We start from the raw sequence: 20,430 nt of genomic DNA, 5'->3' as shown, positions 1-20,430 counted from the left end.
CTGTTATCTGGATTCTCTACTCTGACATTATAAATGGTCACATGAAGCTGATTATCAAGTCTCTAAGTTAATGCAGGGTTTCCCTTTAACAGGAAAAGGGCGGCGTTCTAAAAGAAGTGTTTCATGGATCATATGACTTTTCTTTCCCACATAATGATGCCGATGCCACCAACACCAGAGACGTTATTAAATGGTGATTAAAAATCTACAAAAATATTAAACTATAATGTAAATACTGAAAACATGCTGTAAATAAAATAATCAGTGAAGTTGTGGCACTTCCATATAATTTTAGGCTAAAACTCTGAACATGACCTGCTCCTGATAGTTTCAGACTCGCTGCTGTGTAAGGGTTCGAGACTATGCACAAAGTTGTACAGTGTAGGTGTCCTGTTTAAGCATCAGATATGAACCTCTACAGAACAATACAACTGATGCTAAATTGTTTGCTGCCAACAGAAAAAAATATCAATGAATAAAGCTGTCTCTAAGAATCTATAGTTATTATTGATGCTCATCAGAGAAACACAAAGACTTCAGATAATAATCCTGCTCTCCCGTCAGAGGTCTGGGGAATCTTCCAGGAATAGTGATGCTGTTTTCTGATTGGTGACTATGAAAGACTTAGAATTAAGCAAAAATATCATTAATGTCTGGAAACAATACCAGACACAACAATACAAAAACCTTCAGATTCAGTTTTAATTCTCTTTCAGTTCATGCACAACCTCTAACGTCCACCAGGGGGACCTGAAGCACACTCAGAATCCCTCCTTTTCTCAGCCTTGATTCCAGTCGGGTTTAAATCCTCGAATCCATCAATATTTCTGTTTCATGCGCACTGATGGACACAAACAGTTTCTCTTCTGCTGCTCACTCACAAAGAACCGAAGCAAACACCTCCATCTGGCTCTACCTCTGAGACTCATCTCATTTATCCCACTGCGTTTTAAGTATTGGGAAAAAAATCACGATTATCACAGTAATTCCTGATAAACTTTGTTATAATTAAATATTTGAGCTCTTCACATATTTAGTTTGTGTAGTCATTAAATTCCAGATAAGCATGAAACCAACACTGCAGTAAAATTTAAAAAAAAAAACATTAGGCTGAACTTCAGCGAGTTTTAATCAAACTCAGTTAATAATAATCTTCACTTTTCCTTTCTTAAAGAAATGAGCGGTGGATCGAGATGTTTCACAGTCCTGCATTTCACTTTCTAACACAGATGTGTCACCATGCAGACAACACCCATCTGAACGCTGAAGACGGTTTAGACGTCATAACTGTCAGCGTGGGAACAGTGATCGCTGACGATTGATGTACTGCTGATAGGTCGGATCCAAAACGTCAATCTGTGATGATTGGCTGGCAGAATTCAATGTGGGCTGAGAGACGGGTTTGAAATAACTGAAGTTACCGTGATTGGCTCGTTTCCCTTCCTTGGAAATGAGATGTTGGCAAAGTTTCAGCAGTAAAAGCTGGAATAGCAAGAAAAGAAAAGAAAACTAAAAACAGGCAGACTCACTCAGCCATCGGTAACAATACAGTTTTATTCTAGTCTAAGCTTTTCTGCTGCCTGGTTCATCTGGTGGATTACTTCCTGTTTCAGTGGCTGCAGTAGAAATAACACGTGGGGAGAAAGTTTCTGTTCTCACAGTCAGCGACTTTAAGCTTTACTTACCGTTGTTATTACCCAGGTAACTCATGCACTCAGGTTCTCTTATTCACAGCAAATCCCGACATCCTCGGACATTTATGACAGCATAAGTGTTGGATCATAACACGGAAATGTTGGCAGCACTCTGCTGTTTCCTGTTTGTCTTCGCCTCTGCAGGTGAGAGTTAACTGTTAGACACTAAACTGTGAGATAGAGAAACACAGAAGCGTGCATAGATGGATGATGGATGGATGATGGGCATCACCCTGGTTTTATGTTGATGAGCCTCGTGTGTGAAGGCGGGAGGTTTGGGGCTTTTATTGCAGTAAAACTGTGTGCGGAGTTAACATGTGTCACTGTGATCCAGATGTGCACAGAAGCGCAGTGCGCGTGTGTCCAGGTGAGATTTATTAAGTTATATAAAGGTGTTTACTGCGCGCTCCCGCGCACTCTCAGTGTGCGCAGTTACATGTGTTTGTTGGCAGGTATATGAGCCTCTGCTTCGGCTCTAATCCACCGGTATGATGCTGATGCGCACTTGCTTCACTCCCTCTCCTGATCCTCGTTATGACTTTTCTGTAACTCCTCAGTAAGTCATGTGATCAGAACCTGACTTTGGATCCGCTGCTTCATTCCCTCAGCATCAAAGCGCGGCAGCGCTGCTGGTTAAACTCCTTCCACTGGGGATGGTAGTGTGCGCGTGGCTGCTGAGTTCCGGTGGAAGGTGTAGTGAACACCTGCTGGAGGTGGGCGGGCCGATCGAAATACCGATAGTATCGGTACCAGCTCCGGTACTGGTAACGGATGGTTGCTCGCGTGATAAGATTGACGCTTCAGTTTGTCCCGTGTTCAGACACGTCTGTCCAAAAACCTGCTCTCCTGCAGGCACTGTTTGCTCCGCCCCCTTCTCACTGCTCTGCTGTGTGAGTCATGCAGTCGTGCTCTACGAAATGCTGCAGGTAGTGGGGAAGAGGAGCACATTTAGAGGTGCTTTACAGCTGTAAATGAAAACACTGCAAACCTTGATGGTGGGAGGAAATTCCCACCTGTGACACAGACCAGGAAAACAAAAGAGCTTCATCCCAGAATGAGCCGGAGGAAGGAAATCCCTCACAGAGCCAGGCTGCATCAGGCGGCTCTGCTGGCTGACCTGCCAAATGTTACACATCAAATAAAATGAATGATGTGAGGCTGGTGGAAGTTATAATGTATTTGAGTTATTTTTGATCAGCTTGAATCACCACCATCTTGTTTTTTCTCCTCCTCCTCTTCTTTCTTTTCTCACTCCCAGAACGGAGACTCGATGTATTTGGGTGTTATCAGTTTGTTTAAGCAGAGCCGTGCAGGCCTCTCATAACGGAGCGGAGTCAGTGGTACAGATGTGGTCAGTGGGTGTTGTTTGAGCCGCAGAGAGAGTGAGGTTACACAAAGAGCTGAAGTGAAACTGACTGTTAGAAACAATAAAAGTTTCCATTGTGGCCACCATCTGTACTTTCATACTGTAGTTTTTCTGGTATTCTTGGTGAAATCTGCTGTCTCGCTCTTCCATGTTCGGGCCCACATGTCAACCAATCAGCATTTGACCTCCACGCAGCATCCTCCATCCTCCTGGCATGCTGGGAGCACGGCTGCAGGCTCGTTGAAGGTCTGCTAACAGACACAAATGTCGTAAATTAGGCACAATGGGATCAGTTGTCTCAGAGATGTCACTTCCCACTGCTGTAGCTTAAAGTTTGTCAGCTCCCCTTCCACCAGCCTCAAGCACCCAGCAGTTGCCTGCCTTGCCTCGTGGCATGTGGCACCTCTGCCTGTGACGTGCTGCAGTCAGAGAGGCCACTCAGGCAGTCAGGAGCACGGTTTGGAGGCTTTGCTGTTGTGATGGGCTGAGAGAGAAGAGCACTCTGTGAACGCATCATCTCTGACCTGACTCTAATTCACTGCATCGCCTGCAGTCCGCGAAGCTCGACACACATTTATGGACTCCAAAGGTTTGCTGCTGATCTCAGAAACATGCAGCAGGGTCACTTCCTGTCCTCAGATCTGCAGATGTGGGTAAACTCAGCAGCTGTTGCTGAATATCATTTTGTGTTGCTGCAGTTTGGGATTTGTTTTCATACTAAATGTTTACAGGCAGAGCTGCCTCTGCATGTTAGAGTCTCATCTTTAATAACCAGAGTCTGCATGAGACTGAGGTTACTGCTTAATATGAGTTCAGTTTAACAAATGTTCAAATCTTCTTGTAACCACTGTAGTTATACACGTATTGAAGTTCTGAACATGTTTAATTGAAGTACTGAATATTTCTATAATAACACACTGAATGGCTTCTTCTTTCAGAGCAGGAAACCATCACAGCTGAGTCTGGACAGAATGTCACTCTGACATGTCGAGCTCCAAACAGCAACAACATCAACACCATGGAGTGGCACAGACCTGACCTGGAGCCGGTGTATGTGCTTTTGTTCCGGGATGGACACGTTGATCCGGATAACCAGCATCCATCCTTTAAGGACCGGGTGGATCTGCAGGACAGACAGATGAAGGATGGAGACGTGTCTGTGATCCTGAAGAACGTGACAGTTAATGACACTGGAACATACGAGTGTCACGTCTTTGAGATAGGAGCAAAGCAAGGGAAGCTCCTCAGAGGCATCACCCTGAGAGTTGTTCCTCCAGGTGAGTGAGCAGAGTTCAGTGTGTCTGTGATCAGAGGTGAAGCTGCTTCCTGGTTGTTGATGTTTGTTTCTAAAGATGTTGTTGATGAGACTTTGTAGAAAGCAGCTGGTCTGAGTGATGTGATCAGAGTGCAGTAGATAATGTCTGACAGCAGTTTGAAGAGGAAATGGATTCTGTTCTGTTCTTCACTCATCACCTACCTGACAGCTGACACCTCACACCTGTTTCTACCTGCAGGTTCAGGAGGAGCTGCTGGACTGATCGTCAGTCTGCCAGATTTCGTTCTTCTTCTTGTTCTTGTTGCTGTTGGATTTGTGGTCTAGAGAAGAACAGAGTCGGGGTCCATACGAACGTCCTGCTGCAGAGATCCAGCAAACAGCCATCAGATTCATCCTGATACGTCTGATTATCATCAAACCTGCGTTAATGTGTCAAATCTGTCAGTGATCCTGTGAACTACAACTTCAGTGTTTCATGGAGGAAGTTTACAAGAACAAAAGACTGCTTCAGATCAACTGATGGACATTTTTGGCTTGTAGGTGTGAAACATCCAGAACATCCAGAACAAACATAAACAGGAGTTTAAAAATGTTTTTTAATGTATTATTTTTTTAGATCTAAAACATATTTTTGTATAAAAGCAATAAAGATCCGTTTTTCCCCCAAACTTTGCTGAGCAGGTGATTCATGTTGATGAAAGGATCATATAAAGCGTTCGCAGTACAGGAGGATTAACCACAGACAGAGAACTGAAAGTCCGATTTGTAGCTTCTGTTTTTCTGCTCTGTCGGCCATCTTGGATTATGAACCACTGGGTTGCTCAGTTACATGCATTACCAGAAGGAGCAGGGTCAGCAGCCAGACGCAGGCTGTTGTTTGAGCCACAGAATAAAAATGAATAAAGAGCTCAGATTGTTTCAGGGAGAGCTGCTGTTTAACAGCTGTGACTGTACTGAACTGTTAGAGCTACTCAGTGAATGCATCATCAGACGTGCAGGGTCGGAGTTAGAGCTCGACGCTGCTTCCTCTCTAACATCAGCTGATGCACTGAATACAGCTATAAGAAGCTGCTGCTCGTAGTGTCAGAGTGGATTTAAACTTTAGGCTCTTAAAGAACAGACTGCAGGGAAATACTTTTTTCAGGCTGACAACACGTCAAAGCTGCTGCACTACAGCATGCAGAAGATACCTTCTTTTCTCTGGTACTGATGGGCCTTTCAGTTCCACGTTCATGTCACTGCACTGCCATAAAACAACAAAACTATTTCATTAAAAAAAGACTTTATTGATTTAGTTGTTATTTTTACCAAAGCAGAGAACGCCTTACCACAAAACTGAGGCCACTGAGTGATGTGATCAAAGAAACATCAAAGAAACATTAAATCATCAATGAGTAGAAGTTCCTATAAGGCAGGATAAAGTAATCAGTTACAATCATCAGGCTTGTGCTGTCAGTGATTCTTTAACAAAAAAAAAATTTAGAAAACAGATTTATTTCAGGAAAAGTAAGCTGAGGAATTTAAATGTTTCACAATAATAGCGTGCAGTTAATGTTGGAGGTAAAGATGTTTTGTTGTTTTTAATTATTCAAATTATTCAAACTCACTGGGTTCACAAACACAGTCTTTAAAATCTACAAAACTTTAGAAACCAGCTGTGATTGATCAGCAGGCTGGTGTCTGGGGACAGGACCAAAGACATGCTGTGGAAGAGAGACACGTTAATAACAACTAATGATTAAATGTAGAGTGGAGTATAAACAATGAAAATCGGTGAAATACTCAGGGGTCATGGGTCTGCAAATCCAGTGGCTCCGCCCCAGATCTCTACTCGATGTTGTAGCAGCGTGTCAACCAAGATACCCAACAACATCCAGAGCCTTCAGAAACACCCCAGGGGCCTTGCCACCAACGACTTGTTTAACTACCTCAGTGACCTCACCCCCAGTGATGGCCGAGTATCGCTTGGCCTGCTGATACCCATAAGCTGCCTCCAGAGTCTCACAGGCAAACCAAGCCCAACAGGATTCCTTTGTATGTTTGATGGCTCCTTTTACAACGGTCATCTGGTTCTGGGATTACCACCACAACAGACACCAACCACCTTACAGTCACAGCTCTGAGCAGGAGCCTCAGCAATAGAGGTGCAGAACATGGTCCATTTGAACTTAGTGTCCTCAGCCTCGCTCAGAATGCTGTCGAAGTTCTGCTGGAGGTGGGAGTTGAAGATCTTGCAGACTGGGGCCTCTGCCACGTGTTCCAAGTGCACATTTGGGATACATTTAGGTGCGTCAGGTCTGTCCAGCATCCTCCAACACCACTTGATCCAACTCACCACCAGGTGGGGATCAGTTGACAGCTCAGCTCCTCTCTTCATCTGAGTGTCCAGAACATACGGCCTCAGATCTGATGATATGATTACAAAAAACGATCACTGAACTGCAACCTAGAGTGTCCTGGTGCCATGTGCACTTGTGGACATCCTTATGTTCAAACATGGTTTTCATCATGAAAAATCCAATAACAAAACACCATTCAGATTCCTCCAAACCACGCCCCTCCAGATCTCTCTGTCATCACCCATGTGAGCGTTGAAGTCTCCCAGAAGGATGATATAGTCACCAGATGGAGCACCCTGCCCAGTGACTCCAAGAAGGGTGGGTACTCTGAACTGTACAGGCGGCAAGCCGAGGGGAGACAGGAATGCCCACCCCAGCTCAGCACCTCCCACCGGGGTCAGCTGTTTATATTTACATTGTTAAAACAATGCAAAACAATTTAAAATTTTAATTAAAGAAATAAGAATTTTTTAAATAATCTTATCATGAAGTATGTCTTTTTACAATGAAAAGTGAGCAACCCCTCTGCCTCTGCCCCAATAGTAAAGCTGGTGTTCAGAGGAAGAGGGCGGGGCTTTACTTGGTGTCAGTGAGAGAAATGAAAAAAAGCTCAAATGAGTGAGAAGGACGATGAAGGAAACATCTGTGCTGTGTCTGCTCTGTAAGTAGAATCTCTGTGTTTGTTTGAATTATTGACCTTTGACTGTCTGCTCTCCTGATAATACTTTTATTTCAGTAATATAAATGAAGATCATTTAGAAAATATAATGTCAAATGTTTTTAGCGTGTGATATTAACTGATTACTCTGAGCAGGAAGGATATGAAACCTCTGACTTGTCCAGTTTCAGTCTTGCCCAATGATAGCTGAGAAAGGCTCCAACTATCCTCAACAACTTTCTCAGGTTTTTGTTGTCTAATCTTTATTGAAACTTGTTGCTGCATCAGCTGTAAAATGAGCAGATCTATCAGAGAGAGACGAGTTTGTGGGTCTGTCAGCTGTTTGTGTGGAGTTGTTCTTTGTGATCACCTCAAACCAACCTGAGTGTCATTTCTCTTTAGTTCTGATCTCACTGCTGAGCTGCACAACAAACCAAGGTCAGTAACCTTCTTCTGTCACAGCTTCAACCTGATAAATGCTCACTAATATGACCTGTTTGGCTTCATGTTTCATTGTAACCCTCACAGCTCGTCTGACTGTGAGTCCCAGCAGCTCTCAGTTCTTTGAAAGAGATATGGTGACTCTGAGCTGTGAGGAGGACGACAGCTCTGCTGGATGGACTCTGAGGAGGAACACAAGGAAACCACAGAAGGCTCAGTGTGGAGATGGGTGGGGAAGATGGTCTGGTTCTTCCTGTACCATCACTGCTTACCCATCAGACAGTGGAGTTTACTGGTGTGAGTCCAGAGAGGGTGCCATCAGTAACATGGTTAACCTCACAGTCTCTGGTAAGCTGAGTGTGTGGAGTTAGTGTTGATGAAGCTGTGTGTAAATGGATGAAATGCTGTAGTTTGTCTCTGTGTTGAGGTGGATCAGTGATCCTGCAGAGTCCTGTCCTCCCTGTGATGGAGGGAGATGACGTCACTCTGCTCTGTCAAACAAAGACCACTCCCTCCAACCTCCCAGCTGCTTTCTATAAAGATGGCTCCCTCATCAGGAAGCAGCCTACAGGTCACATGACCATCCAGCATGTTTCCAGGTCTGATGAAGGCCTCTACAAGTGTGACATCAGCGGTCATGGAGAGTCTCCATCCAGCTGGATCACTGTCACAGGTGACACACTCACCTGTCTGTGTTTCTGCAGGTTTCAACATTCACAATGTGACCAGAACTTAATGACTGTGTTTGCTTTATTTTAGAGAGACACACCACCACACCTCCACCTACATCCACACCTCCTCCTACATCCACACATCCTGCTGTTCTCTCTGTGATCTCCTCTGTTGGATCAGTCTGTGTTGTGGTTCTACTGGTGTTATTGGTTGTGCTGATGAGACGGTGTGTTCACAGGAAACCTGAAGGTTGTATAGATTTCTTTTGCTGAATAATCTAAACATCTGTTCCCATGGAAGTGACTCCAATTTGTTTTGCATTATAAATATATTGCTGTTGAATTTGGGTCATTTCAGCTGAACGAGAAGCTGCAGAAAATGAAGCCCTGTACAGTGAAGTGATGACAGCAAATCATCAACAACCGATCAAACAAAAAGGAGGTAAATATGCTTTCAAAGTGTGGTTGGTTAAGATGTGTAAATGTAGTTTACAATAGTTTTCCAGCTCCTGCACCTAAAGAGCCAATCAGCAGCTGAAACTGGAAACAAATGAACCAGTCATGTTACTGCACTGATGCATTTTGAGGTTTCTCTGGATTAATGTGTTCATATTTGGAGGATGGGCCCACGTCTCCTCTTCAGGCTGTGCCCAGCTGGGCACCATGGGTTAATGCCCGGCCACCAGATGCTCTTCCTCGAGCTCCCTCCCCAAGCCTCACTCCAGGGTGGGGCCCCGTTATCCCTGGCAGGGTAAACAGTTGTGTTGATGACTCTTCTGTAGGGGTCACTGGAATCGCTCTATGTGTGGACCCTCACCCAGGACAATCTGTCATGGGAGATTCATGAAGGAGTGAATGCAAATGGAAGAAATGAGCTTCCTCCAAAGGGTGGCTGGCTTCTCCCTTAGAGGTGGGGTGCAGCCATCTGACTAAGATGCCGCCTGGGTGCCACTTGGGTGAAGTTTCTGGGCATGTCCTACTAGGAGGAGGCTCTGGGCAGACCCAGGACACGCTGGAGAGATTATATCTTTCAGCCGGACTGGGAATACCTCAGGATTCCCCTGGATAAGCTAGAGTAGGTGGCTATAGAGGGAGGTCTGGGCTTCTCTGGGCTGTTCCCGCCACCTGGGCCCAGATAAGTGGAAGAAGATAGAAAGATGGATGGATGGATGGATGGATGGACGGACAGCACTGTGCTGGTTTTTGGAGACAGTAGTAACAATGTTTGGAAAAGAGAACATCCAAACATCATCAAACATCATCAAACATAAACTCTGTTATTAAAAGAATATTTCAAAACTCTGACATGGGGCAAATAATTTATTTAAAATGTTAGGATCATGTTTTGTTGACAGAAAACAGACTTAAATGTTATGAAGTTTGCCGAGCAGCCTCCTAATGTTACAGTTAAATTATGTTAGCTTGTGGGCTTGGTGAGCTGCAGGAGAAGAGAAGCTGCATTTCCATTTGAGAGGCAATTATGGACAAATCTGTGGAAGCTTGTTTCCACCAATGGGGAAAAAAAGGTTTTTTGAGATCCATAACTAGAAATTTCAACTTATCTTCTTAAAATTTTGACTTATGTATCTCAAATTTTCATGTTAATGAGTCCAAATTTCGAGTTATCTCTGCCAATCACGAACCTCCATGAAAGAGGTCATTTCCTTGTTACCTGGAAACAGATGATGCCAACGCCTGCACTCAGGTAGTGACAGTTTCAGTTAGCTAGCAGTGTGTAATAAACATGATTAAATTGCTTTCGAGTTTTTGACTTTGAACACTTTGTAGCAAATAAGAGCTTCATAAAATGAAATCAGCGTTTTCATGTTGCACTGATGCCTTCAGCTTCCTGTTCCCGGCTAACAAGTCCACCTCAAGGTTCATTCAGCAGGCAGTACTGAGGCTTTGGTTTAGTGGGTCTGTTACTTATATTCACCATGTTAACATTTCCTAATTAGCATGAGACTGAGGACGAGATCACAACGTTGTGAGTTTAACTGGTTATTACAGTTAATTGGTTGCTTTAAGAAAGTCAAATAATAAAGAAGCTAATTATGGGTGAGGCCTCATTAGCGCAACGGTCACGGGTGTGTCGTTTTAGGTTGTGTAACCTGAGGGTGTTTGAATCAAAGCTCTCTACAGTTCACTGAACAGTGGGTCAGACGTTGTAGACGCAGCCACAGGCCCACCTTACCTGGGCCAGGTGTGCTCTAGTTTTTGGCTGTGCTGTAACTGATCAATAACATTTCAAAGCAGCTGGGATCAGTCCCAGAAGAGTCTGAACAGCACAGAAACCTCTCGCCTGTTAACACGGGGACTTCTGTAAAATTGTTTGTAAAAACCGCAGCAGCGACTTCCTGTTGCTGATTCCAGATGAGTGTACTCTGATGTAATGCTTCTCACCACAGCCTGGACTGATCTGGCTAACAGCAATGTGTTCATTGTGTGAGCGTGTATTGTTTGTGCTCTGTGGTCGGTCTGCACCTAGAGAAACTGATACAATTGCGACATCCACCTTCCTCTTCACACAAAATCCCCCAGTTTCATGCGGAAAATCGTTCTTTCAGAGCAGAAGTGGGAAAAACTTTGAGAAGCTGCTATTTATAAAAGTTATTAGCTCGTCTCTAATAATAGAAATGAGTGCAGTAAAATAACAGCAGGTGTAACTCCAGTGATTTAAATCTTTTTTTTGTGCAGAGAGCGATCCAGCTGCAGCAGTGACAACAGACGACATCAGATATGTTCAAATAGCCGTCACACCGACGGGGCCCAGCGGTACGGCTGCTCTTCATCTCTGTACAGAGCCCAGCTGACCAGGCTCAGTATATCAAACCTCTCCTCTGTCTCAGAGAGAAAAATTTAATGTTGTTTGATCTGTGTGTGTTTGTGTTCAGACTTTAAACCAGAGCCAGACGTCGTCTACGCTACAGTCAACAAGACCAACCACAGACATCCAGCCGCTGCTCTCTGACGGCTCCACCTCAGACCAGACGTCCACATGCTCACAAGATTTTTGTTTTTTATCTCTTTTTTCTCACTGAATTAGAGTTTAAAATGGGTTTTTACTCCTGCAGAATCAAGTGTTAAAATGTTTTATGTCCTCAGTAACTTTACTTTTATTCATATTTTATTAATGTTTGTTGGTTCTTGTTTGTGTTCTTACTGCAGCCGCTTAGTTTCTCTGCGGGATTAATAAACTTTGTTCTCATGTGTTTTTCTGTCGTCATTGTGAGATTAAAAAATTAAAAATGGAAGACTTGATTTATTTGGTTGTGGCTCCCCTTTGAGCCATTTTTGTTTATTTATTTTTAATTGAATAATTGTTTGATTAAAATAAATCTAAACATTTAACATTCTGTTAGCAGTTTCTCAGCAAAGCGCTGAACTGTGTTCGTGTCTGGGATCATTTGCCCTCACAAACAGACTCTCGGTTCACACAGAATGAAAAACAAAAACGACCCGGGAGCAGAAGTGCACAATAAAACAAGCAAAGTATTATTTTTGCTGCTGCTATGATCTCCCCTTTAATCTGAACAGGGATTTATAAATTACAGAATTAACTGCCAATTAACTGTCAGTTTGTCACATTACAAATTGTTTATCACATACATTTATTTTATTCTTTTTTGTATATTTTCTGTATTGGTCCATATGATTAGCACCACATTAACCAGGAGGTTTGGGGACATTTTGAGAGTCAGTCACTTGCTGCATTCTTGTGAATTTTTATGGACCAGTTTGTAGCTTTTAGCTTCATAATTCACACTGAAAATGTCTTCATCTATTTAAAGGAAATGGCAACAATAAGGCAAAAGATAATAATCCAACATAAATTGCAGAAAAATGTAGCAATGCTCTCAATCATGCTGTATCACTTTCCTGCAGTCACTTTGTGTTTTTGTGTTTTATCACATTTACATGTTTTTTTGAGGTTGTAGAGCTCAAGCAGGAGAGGAGCTCCTCCAGCAGCAAACATTGGTGGAGATCCAAAATAATAATTATCCTTTCTCATATTCATATTTTCCAAATATCATACTTCTGTCTTTTGTTGTAAAATCAGCTGCTCTGCTGTCAGTACAGTTATCCAGGCTTCTGATTGGTCAGATGCTGCCAGCCCTGCCCCTTCATGTGTACGATAACCAGTTTTGTGTGACTGTTTGTCCTGATTACCAGAAGAAGCTCAGGTGGAGTTAGTGGAAGCATCTGATTTACTGTTGGCTGCTTTAATCTGTGAAAACACATCAGATTCAATGAATTCAATGTGTTTGATCATCTGAAGAACCAAAGCTGTCAGGCCTCAGAGAAAAGTCCAAACAGCCTCCCTGGTTCTCCATGAAGAACAAAGATCTGCTCTCTGTGGCTCCAACACAACTTAAAGAGAATCAAGTTCTCCAGAATAGCTGTGGTTTGATGGAGGCTACAGCTAAATGCTGCCTCCTCCATAGTACAACTGTGGTTGCACAGGCAGGAAAACACTGTGATTGGCTTCAGGGCATCTCTCTCTCTCTCTCACACACACACACACACACACACACACACACACAGTGTAAGGGCAAACAAAATGGCATATGTCAGTAATCAATGATAAACCAAGGTCGGTAATCATCCCAGCTTTGGATCAGCACCATGGACAGCAGCCACAGTCAGAGGTCACTGGAGTGGACACGTTTATAAACTCACAGCATCGTCTTCAATCAGGCTAAACACAGATTCAGCCTCGTTAATGTAACATAAAGACAGCTGTAATCTCTGTGAGCATGCAACAAAGCAAGGAGCTCATTAACTACAGTCCCTCACACCACTGTGCTCACAAACTACTCGGTAAGACACTTTCTGAAAAAAACAAATTGTTCCATAGTTGTAGTTAGTGGGTTCATGGGCATTTTGCACACATGCCACAGAGCAAAGTAGAAAGTGCAAGTAATATATGTCCCAGCATGCACCTCTGTCATCACACCTTCTCAAAAAACAAAAAAAATGCTTGTCGTTTGCCTCTCATCGCATCCCAACATCTCCTCTGTCACACCAACTCTCTTCACTACATCCATGAATCCTCTCTGAGATTTCCACTTTTCCTCCTGCCTGGGAGCTCCATGTTCAATCTGTCCATCTTCCTCACTCTCTATAAAGATCAACCTACTGTCTTTGTCTCAGAGATTGTGTCTCCAAATTTTAAAAAATACAAGTAGAGCTAAGAGGGAACCAGCCCCAGCAGATTTTTAGGTTGAATGTTGAGTGGTGAATTAACTTTGTTGGTGTTGTGTTGATCAGCTGCGTGCAGATTGTAAGCAGGAAGTACTTTTTCCTTCTGTGCTTATTAAAAATGTTCACTGTGTGTGGAGTTTTTCTCCAGGTTATAATAAGGCTGATCAAAAACCCCACAAACTCTTTAACACTCACAGTCATTTCATTAATTTGATTTTTTAACAGTTTATTTAACAACAACCATGAACACATAATAAGTGACAGTAACCTTCATCCACAGATAAATCAAATCAAATCATTTTAATAAGTACAGCATATGTTCAGCATATTGAAACAAACACTGAAGGTCTGCTGTTGGACTGTAAACATGTAGTGTTTACAGTCCAACAGCGCCCTCTAGTGGCCATATATAAAAAGCATGTATGTGGATGCTTTTCCAGTCATGGAAAGGGATTTGATCAGCTCACTGACACCAGAGGATGATTGATTTTCAGATTTCTGCTCATCTCTGTGATGACTGTCAGGAGCATGAGTGGTTAAATGTTCTATAATTTAATTAAAGTGTGTTCAAGCATTAATAATTTAAATATTTGACACAGCTTTTTGTGTATTCTTGTGTTTTCAGTGTCTTGTATGTCTGTGTAGCAAAATGAGTTTTGATCTAAAGTGTTGCAAAGAGATCACTGAAAGTTGTTTACAGATGTAGAGTTTATAAACTGTATCACTTCTGTATGTCACAAGAAGAGAAGAAAAGGGCCAACTCCCCCCCACTGCCTCTGCACCAATAGTAAAGCTGGTGCTCAGAGGAAGAGGGCGGGGCTTTACTTGGTGTCAGTGAGAGAAATGAAAAAAAGCTCAAATGAGTGAGAAGGACGATGAAGGAAACATCTGTGCTGTGTCTGCTCTGTAAGTAGAATCTCTGTGTTTGTTTGAATTATTGACCTTTGACTGTCTGCTCTCCTGATAACTGATGATGGAGGAGAAGACATGAAAAACTAATCAGGCTGAATTCAAGTTCAAACACCATGAGGACCAACTGCAGGTCTGAACTGACTCTTTATCTTTGCTCAGGAGTCCAGGAAACACAGCAGGCAGTGAAAAGCTCAAATCATTCACTGATTACATGAACACAGCTGCACAGAGGACACATGACTTTACAGAGTGATTTAGGAGTATTTAATATTTCCTGTATACTCAAATTGTAGCCAACATACATAGCTCTCCAGAACTTTTTGTACATTTGGCATTTTGGTAAAAGTGTTTTTAGGGTAAAAACTGGGGTAGAGAAACATTCATAGATCCATTTTCTTCTGCTTATCAGGGACCGTGTGGTGGGGGCAGCAGAGCAGAGAATCTCAGAACTCCCCCTCTCCCCAGCCACCCCCACGAAGTTATCCAGGGGGTCCCCAAGGCATTCCCCGGCAAGCCTGGAGACATAATTTCTCCTGCATGTTCTGGGTCTTTCCCGGGCTATCCCCCCAGTAGGACATGACCAGAAAACTCACCTGGTAAGCACCCAGGAGGCATCCTAGTCAGATGCTCAATTCCGATGTGGAGGAGCAGCGGCTCTATACTGAGCCCCTCCTGAATTCCTTAATGGCTGCACTCCTCACCCTATCCCTAAAGGAGAGATCAACCACCATTCGGCAGAAGCCCATTTCTGGTGCTTATATTTGCAATCTCATTCTTTTAGTCACTACTCAAAGTTCATGACCATAGGTGTTGGGACGTAAATCGACAGCTTTGCTTTTACACTCCACTCACTCTTTATCACAGCAGACCGGTACAGCGTTTGCATCACTGCAGACGCATGCCTGATCCATTTGTCAATCTCTCGTTCTCTTCTCCATCACTCGTAAATATGAACCTGAGATACTTAAACTCTTTCACCTGGGGCAGCAGTTTGTCCCAGAGCCAAAGAGGGCACTCCACCCTTTTCCAGCTGAGGACCATGGCCTCAGATTTAGAGGTGCAAATTCTCATGTAAGCCACTTCACACTTGGCTGCAAACCATTCCACTACAAGCTGGAGGCCACCACCTGATGAAGCCAACATGACCACATCAGCCACAGAAAACAGAGACGGGATTGTGAGGCCCCCTAGGTGGAAGTCTTTCGCCACTTGGCTACACCTAGAAATTCTGTCCATAAAAGTTATGAACAGAATCGGTGACAAAGGGCAGCCCTAGCGAAGTCCAACACCCACAGGAAATGAGTCAGTCTTGTAGCCAGCAACAATGACCAAGCGCTCTCTGTGGTTGTACAGAGACTCAACAATGGGCAACAACAAGTCACACAGCTCATATTGGAGCAGCACTTCCCACAGGATACCCAGAGGGACATGTCTTCTCCAAGTCCACAAAACTGGATGGGCAAACTCTCACGCACACTCGAATGTCCTTGAGAGAATAAAGAGCTGGTTGAGCATTCTGTTACCAAATTAAAGACGGCATTGTTCCTCTTGAATCTGGGGTTCAACTAACAGATGGACCTGTCTTTCCAGCACCCTGGAATTGACCTGGGATTAAGTAGGTCCTTGAAGAATTCCTTCCACAACTTAACTATAACCTCAGTTGAAGTCAGCAGTGCCCAACTCACAGATTAGACTGTGAGTAGAGCTCCACTTTCACCTCCTGATTTGTTGATGGTTTTGCCAGAATCACTTCTAGGCTGTCCAAGAGTCTTTCCATGGCTTTGCTGAATTCCTCCCATACCCCTGTTTTTGGTTCGGCCACCGTCTGAACCATTTAGCCCGCTGATACCTGTTAGATGTCTCTGGAGCTCAAGCTACTTTGGAATCACTACTACAACAGGCACCAACCACACTGTGGTAGCAGCTGCCTCAACAATGGAGATGTGGAACATCTGCCAGGCATCTGCCAGGAGAAGATCTTCGACCTGCAACTTAGGTTGTCCTGCTGCCACATGCACTTGTGGACATCCTAACGTTCAAAAGTGGTGTTTGTTATGGACAAACTGTGGTTTGCAGAGAAGTCCAATAACAAAACACCATTCAAGTTCAGATCAGGTCACTCCAGGTCTCAGTGTCATTACCCACATGAGCACTGAAGTCTTCCAGGATTAAGATGGAGTCAATAGATGCAGGCAGGGAGCTGAGGGGATACAAGAATACTCATGCCGGCTCAGTGGCTCTCACCAAGAGACCAGCCCCTCCCTGAGAGAAGTGTCCAAACTGTTAATTATTCTGAGATCTTCCACGAGTGTTTTTTCTGCTTTTTGTTGTCCAAACTTTATTGAAACTTGTTGCTGCATCAACTCTAAAATGAGCAGATCTATCAGAGAGAGACGAGTTTGTGGGTCTGTCAGCTGTCTGTGTGGAGTTGTTCTTTGTGTTCACCTCAAACCAACCTGAGTGTCATTTCTCTTTAGTTCTGATCTCACTGCTGAGCTGCACAACAAACCAAGGTCAGTAACCTTCTTCTGTCACAGCTTCAACCTGATAAATGCTCACTAATATGACCTGTTTGGCTTCATGTTTCATTGTAACCCTCACAGCTCGTCTGACTGTGAGTCCCAGCAGCTCTCAGTTCTTTCTTCGAGACTTTGTGTCTCTGAGCTGTGAGGAGGACGACAGCTCTGCTGGATGGACTCTGAGGAGGAACACAAGCAAACGACAGAGGACTCAGTGTGGAACAGATGGATGGGGAAAACCAGCTGGTTCTTCCTGTAACATCAGTCAAATCTTCCCATGGGACAGTGGAGTTTACTGGTGTGAGTCCAGAGAGGGTGCCATCAGTAACATGGTTAACCTCACGGTCTCTGGTAAGCTGAGTGTGTGGAGTTAGTGTTGATGAAGCTGTGTGTAAATGGATGAAATGCTGTAGTTTGTCTCTGTGTTGAGGTGGATCAGTGATCCTGCAGAGTCCTGTCCTCCCTGTGATGGAGGGAGATGACGTCACTCTGCTCTGTCAAACAAAGACCACTCCCTCCAACCTCCCAGCTGCTTTCTATAAAGATGGCTCCCTCATCAGGAAGCAGCCTACAGGTCACATGACCATCCAGCATGTTTCCAGGTCTGATGAAGGCCTCTACAAGTGTGACATCAGCGGTCATGGAGAGTCTCCATCCAGCTGGATCACTGTCACAGGTGAGGAGCTTTATTCTGATTTCACCTCTTATTTCATCCATCTATTCACCTGAACAGGTGGGGTCTCTGTGCAGGTAGATCTACAACCGCAGCCCAACCCACCACCCCATCTCCACCTACATCCACACCTCCACCTACATCCACCTCTCCTGCTGTTCTCTCTGTGTTGTCATTTATTGGATCAGTCTGTGTTGTGGTTCTACTGGTGTTACTGGTTCTGCTGGTGAGACGATGTGTTCACAGGAAACCTGAAGGTAAGACTCAGACTTCTTGATCTTTCATGAGTTTGTTTAGTAGAATAAAGTTCATTCATTATGATCACAGTAACTGTCTTGCATGTTATGTCTTTTTATTATCTAACTTTATTGATCTAATTCATGATCATTTTGGATCATTTCAGCAGATCAAGAAGAACCTGGCAATTATGACATCATCACTGAGATCATGCACAGTGCCATCATAATATTGAATCATCAAGAGCCAATCAGACAACACAGAGGTAGTGTCGAGTTTTCTTTATGGTGGGCTGGCAGTCATCACCGTGGTACGTGAGGTCAAAGGTCTTTGTCCTCCAAGCTCGGGTCCTCTATCTGTGGTAATTAGTGACTCCCAAACTGGCAGAATGGTTGAATCCGTTATTTGGCCAAGCACAGAGTGTGTTCATGTTTGGAAAAAAACACTGAAAGGTTCAAATACTGGCACCGCCACCCAGTTGGTGGTAAAAGGGCCGGTGACCGCCCACAAGGTGAAGTGTGATTTTTATAATGCTATTTGCTATAGTAGTAGAAGTTTTTATATATGCAGTATATGCAATTGTACAAAATATGCTGTGTATACCCTTTGTAGTTTTCTCTGGACTCAGCCTCAGGTCCAGATGTCAGGGGTGTTTCTGGCCCACAGAACATCAGCAGTGTTGTAACTGAGCAGCAGGTGCTGAGAGCAGCTCTGATGAGGCCCACATGGCTCTGCTGTCTGGTTTTTGCTGCACATGAGCTTATTGTCACTATGAGACGCATAAAGAAACAGAGTGAAGGACAAAATGTTCTTTGGTCCAATAAATGGACTTTATCAAAGTCGTGCATGTGAAACCACAGCAGCAACTTCCTGTTGTTGATCACAGTTGATCTGAAACAGCTGAACGTTCTCACCACAGTGTTACTGCTTTGGCCAACAACAGCGTTCATGCTGTGAGAGCGTGTTTGCTTTGTGCGCTGTGGTGAAGAGTGTGAGTCTGCGCTGCAGAAAGATGGCAGCTTGTGGTCGTCCAGCTGCCTTTTTCTCAGAAACAGCCCCCAGTTCTCTGTGGTCAGTCAGTGTTTCTCAGCAGAGGTGTTAAGAGGAGCAAAAGCTGTGAAAGCTGCTGCGGTTTATAAAGCACAACATCAGTGATACTAAACTAATGAGAATTAAAGTCCACTGCGGAGTCGAGGAGACTCACAAACAGTCACATCCACACACATTCATCTGGTTTCACTGAGATCACATCAACACTCTGAGAGCAGCAATTCTTCTGGATTATGGAGGAACAGATGATCAACGACTCCATGAGCCAAAAGTCATCATTGACTCTCTTCATGATGCAACATTACAAACAACAAATATTTTGTCTCATTTAGCTGCAGTGTAATGATACAGCTGTACTGCTGCTGTTGTTGTACCTGCAGTAACTTAAATGTTTTTTATTCTGCAGACACTGATTCAGCTGCAGTCTACTCAGCAGTGACAACTGAAGATGTCAGTTATGGACCAACAACCATCAGATCAAGGAGGCCCAGGTACAGCTGCTCTGTAACAGAGCCAAGCTAGCTGCTGTTTGTAGCCATCATGCTAAGCTAAGTTAACCAAACCACATCGTGTCTCAATCTCAGTCCCAGTTCACACTTTACCGATATGTACCAGTACAGACATGTGTGCTAAAAATACTCTGGTAAAAGTTGAAGTACTGAATCTGCTTCTTTATTCAAGTAAAAGTAAAAAAGTACAGGCTCGAAAGTGTATGCAAAGTAAGACAGGATGCAGGTAGAAGCGTCCTCTCTGGAAGACACTTCTACCTGCTATTTTACTGTAAAACTAACTGAACCTTACGTAAGAATACAAACTTAATTTTAATCCAAATTCTAATTCTAATGAATGCACTCAGCTAGAACAAATGAGCAGAGAACCCTTTTTTGAAGCCCTATTTATTGTAACTAACATTGCAGAGAGTGGCTCTGCCTCACCTGAACAGGAAAATTAGCAGATTCAGCTGGTGGGGGATGCAAAGATCAGTTGTAGAGCCCCATGAAAGACAATGGAGGGAGGAGAGAGATGTGCATTTCCTAGCTGCCATAAAGTGATTCTGATGTTTCTGTGTTTTTATGTGTAATGTCTTTGCTTATATTGGTAAATAGAGTGCAGTCAGCATGATTTATGAAGGGCTTATATATAAAATGAAGAAATAACCTGTTTTTCAACCATCTTTAGGAATTTATGTTATTGTACCTACATTATAATCAATCCAAAGTTTTTTGGCCACTTCAAATATCTTTATAGGACTGGAGCCTATCCCAGCTAAACTAGGGCAAGAGGTAGGGTACAGGTCATCAGCCTGTTGCAGGGCTAACACAGAGAGACAGACAACCATTCATACTCAAATTCACACCTATGGGTAATTTCGTGTGACCAATTAACCTA

General features: G+C 43.6%; 2 protein-coding genes across 2 annotated transcripts in view; both read left to right on the top strand.

Annotated features, from left to right (window-relative positions):
* Positions 1 to 1,980: 1,980 nt before the first annotated feature.
* LOC115776553 (programmed cell death 1 ligand 1-like) lies at positions 1,981 to 4,912 on the top strand. Its single transcript, XM_030724267.1, has 3 exons — positions 1,981 to 2,061; positions 3,999 to 4,337; positions 4,575 to 4,912. The coding sequence occupies exons 1-3, from the start codon at positions 2,010 to 2,012 to the stop codon at positions 4,658 to 4,660; spliced, it is 477 nt and encodes a 158-aa protein (XP_030580127.1). The 5' UTR covers positions 1,981 to 2,009; the 3' UTR covers positions 4,661 to 4,912.
* Positions 4,913 to 16,418: 11,506 nt separating this feature from the next.
* Positions 16,419 to 20,430, top strand: part of LOC115776518 (uncharacterized) — a 43,217-nt gene continuing 39,205 nt past the window's right edge. The window contains exons 1-2 of the mRNA XM_030724235.1: positions 16,419 to 16,558; positions 17,815 to 18,011. Coding sequence (XP_030580095.1) covers positions 16,419 to 16,558; positions 17,815 to 18,011 — 337 coding nt within the window. The remainder of the gene's footprint in view (positions 16,559 to 17,814; positions 18,012 to 20,430) is intronic.

The sequence above is a fragment of the Archocentrus centrarchus genome, unplaced genomic scaffold (assembly GCF_007364275.1).
Source record: "Archocentrus centrarchus isolate MPI-CPG fArcCen1 unplaced genomic scaffold, fArcCen1 scaffold_33_ctg1, whole genome shotgun sequence".
Taxonomy (NCBI): domain Eukaryota; kingdom Metazoa; phylum Chordata; class Actinopteri; order Cichliformes; family Cichlidae; genus Archocentrus; species Archocentrus centrarchus.
The sequence above is the reverse complement of the archived record's forward strand: the minus strand, read 5'-3'. Positions and strand labels throughout refer to the sequence as shown.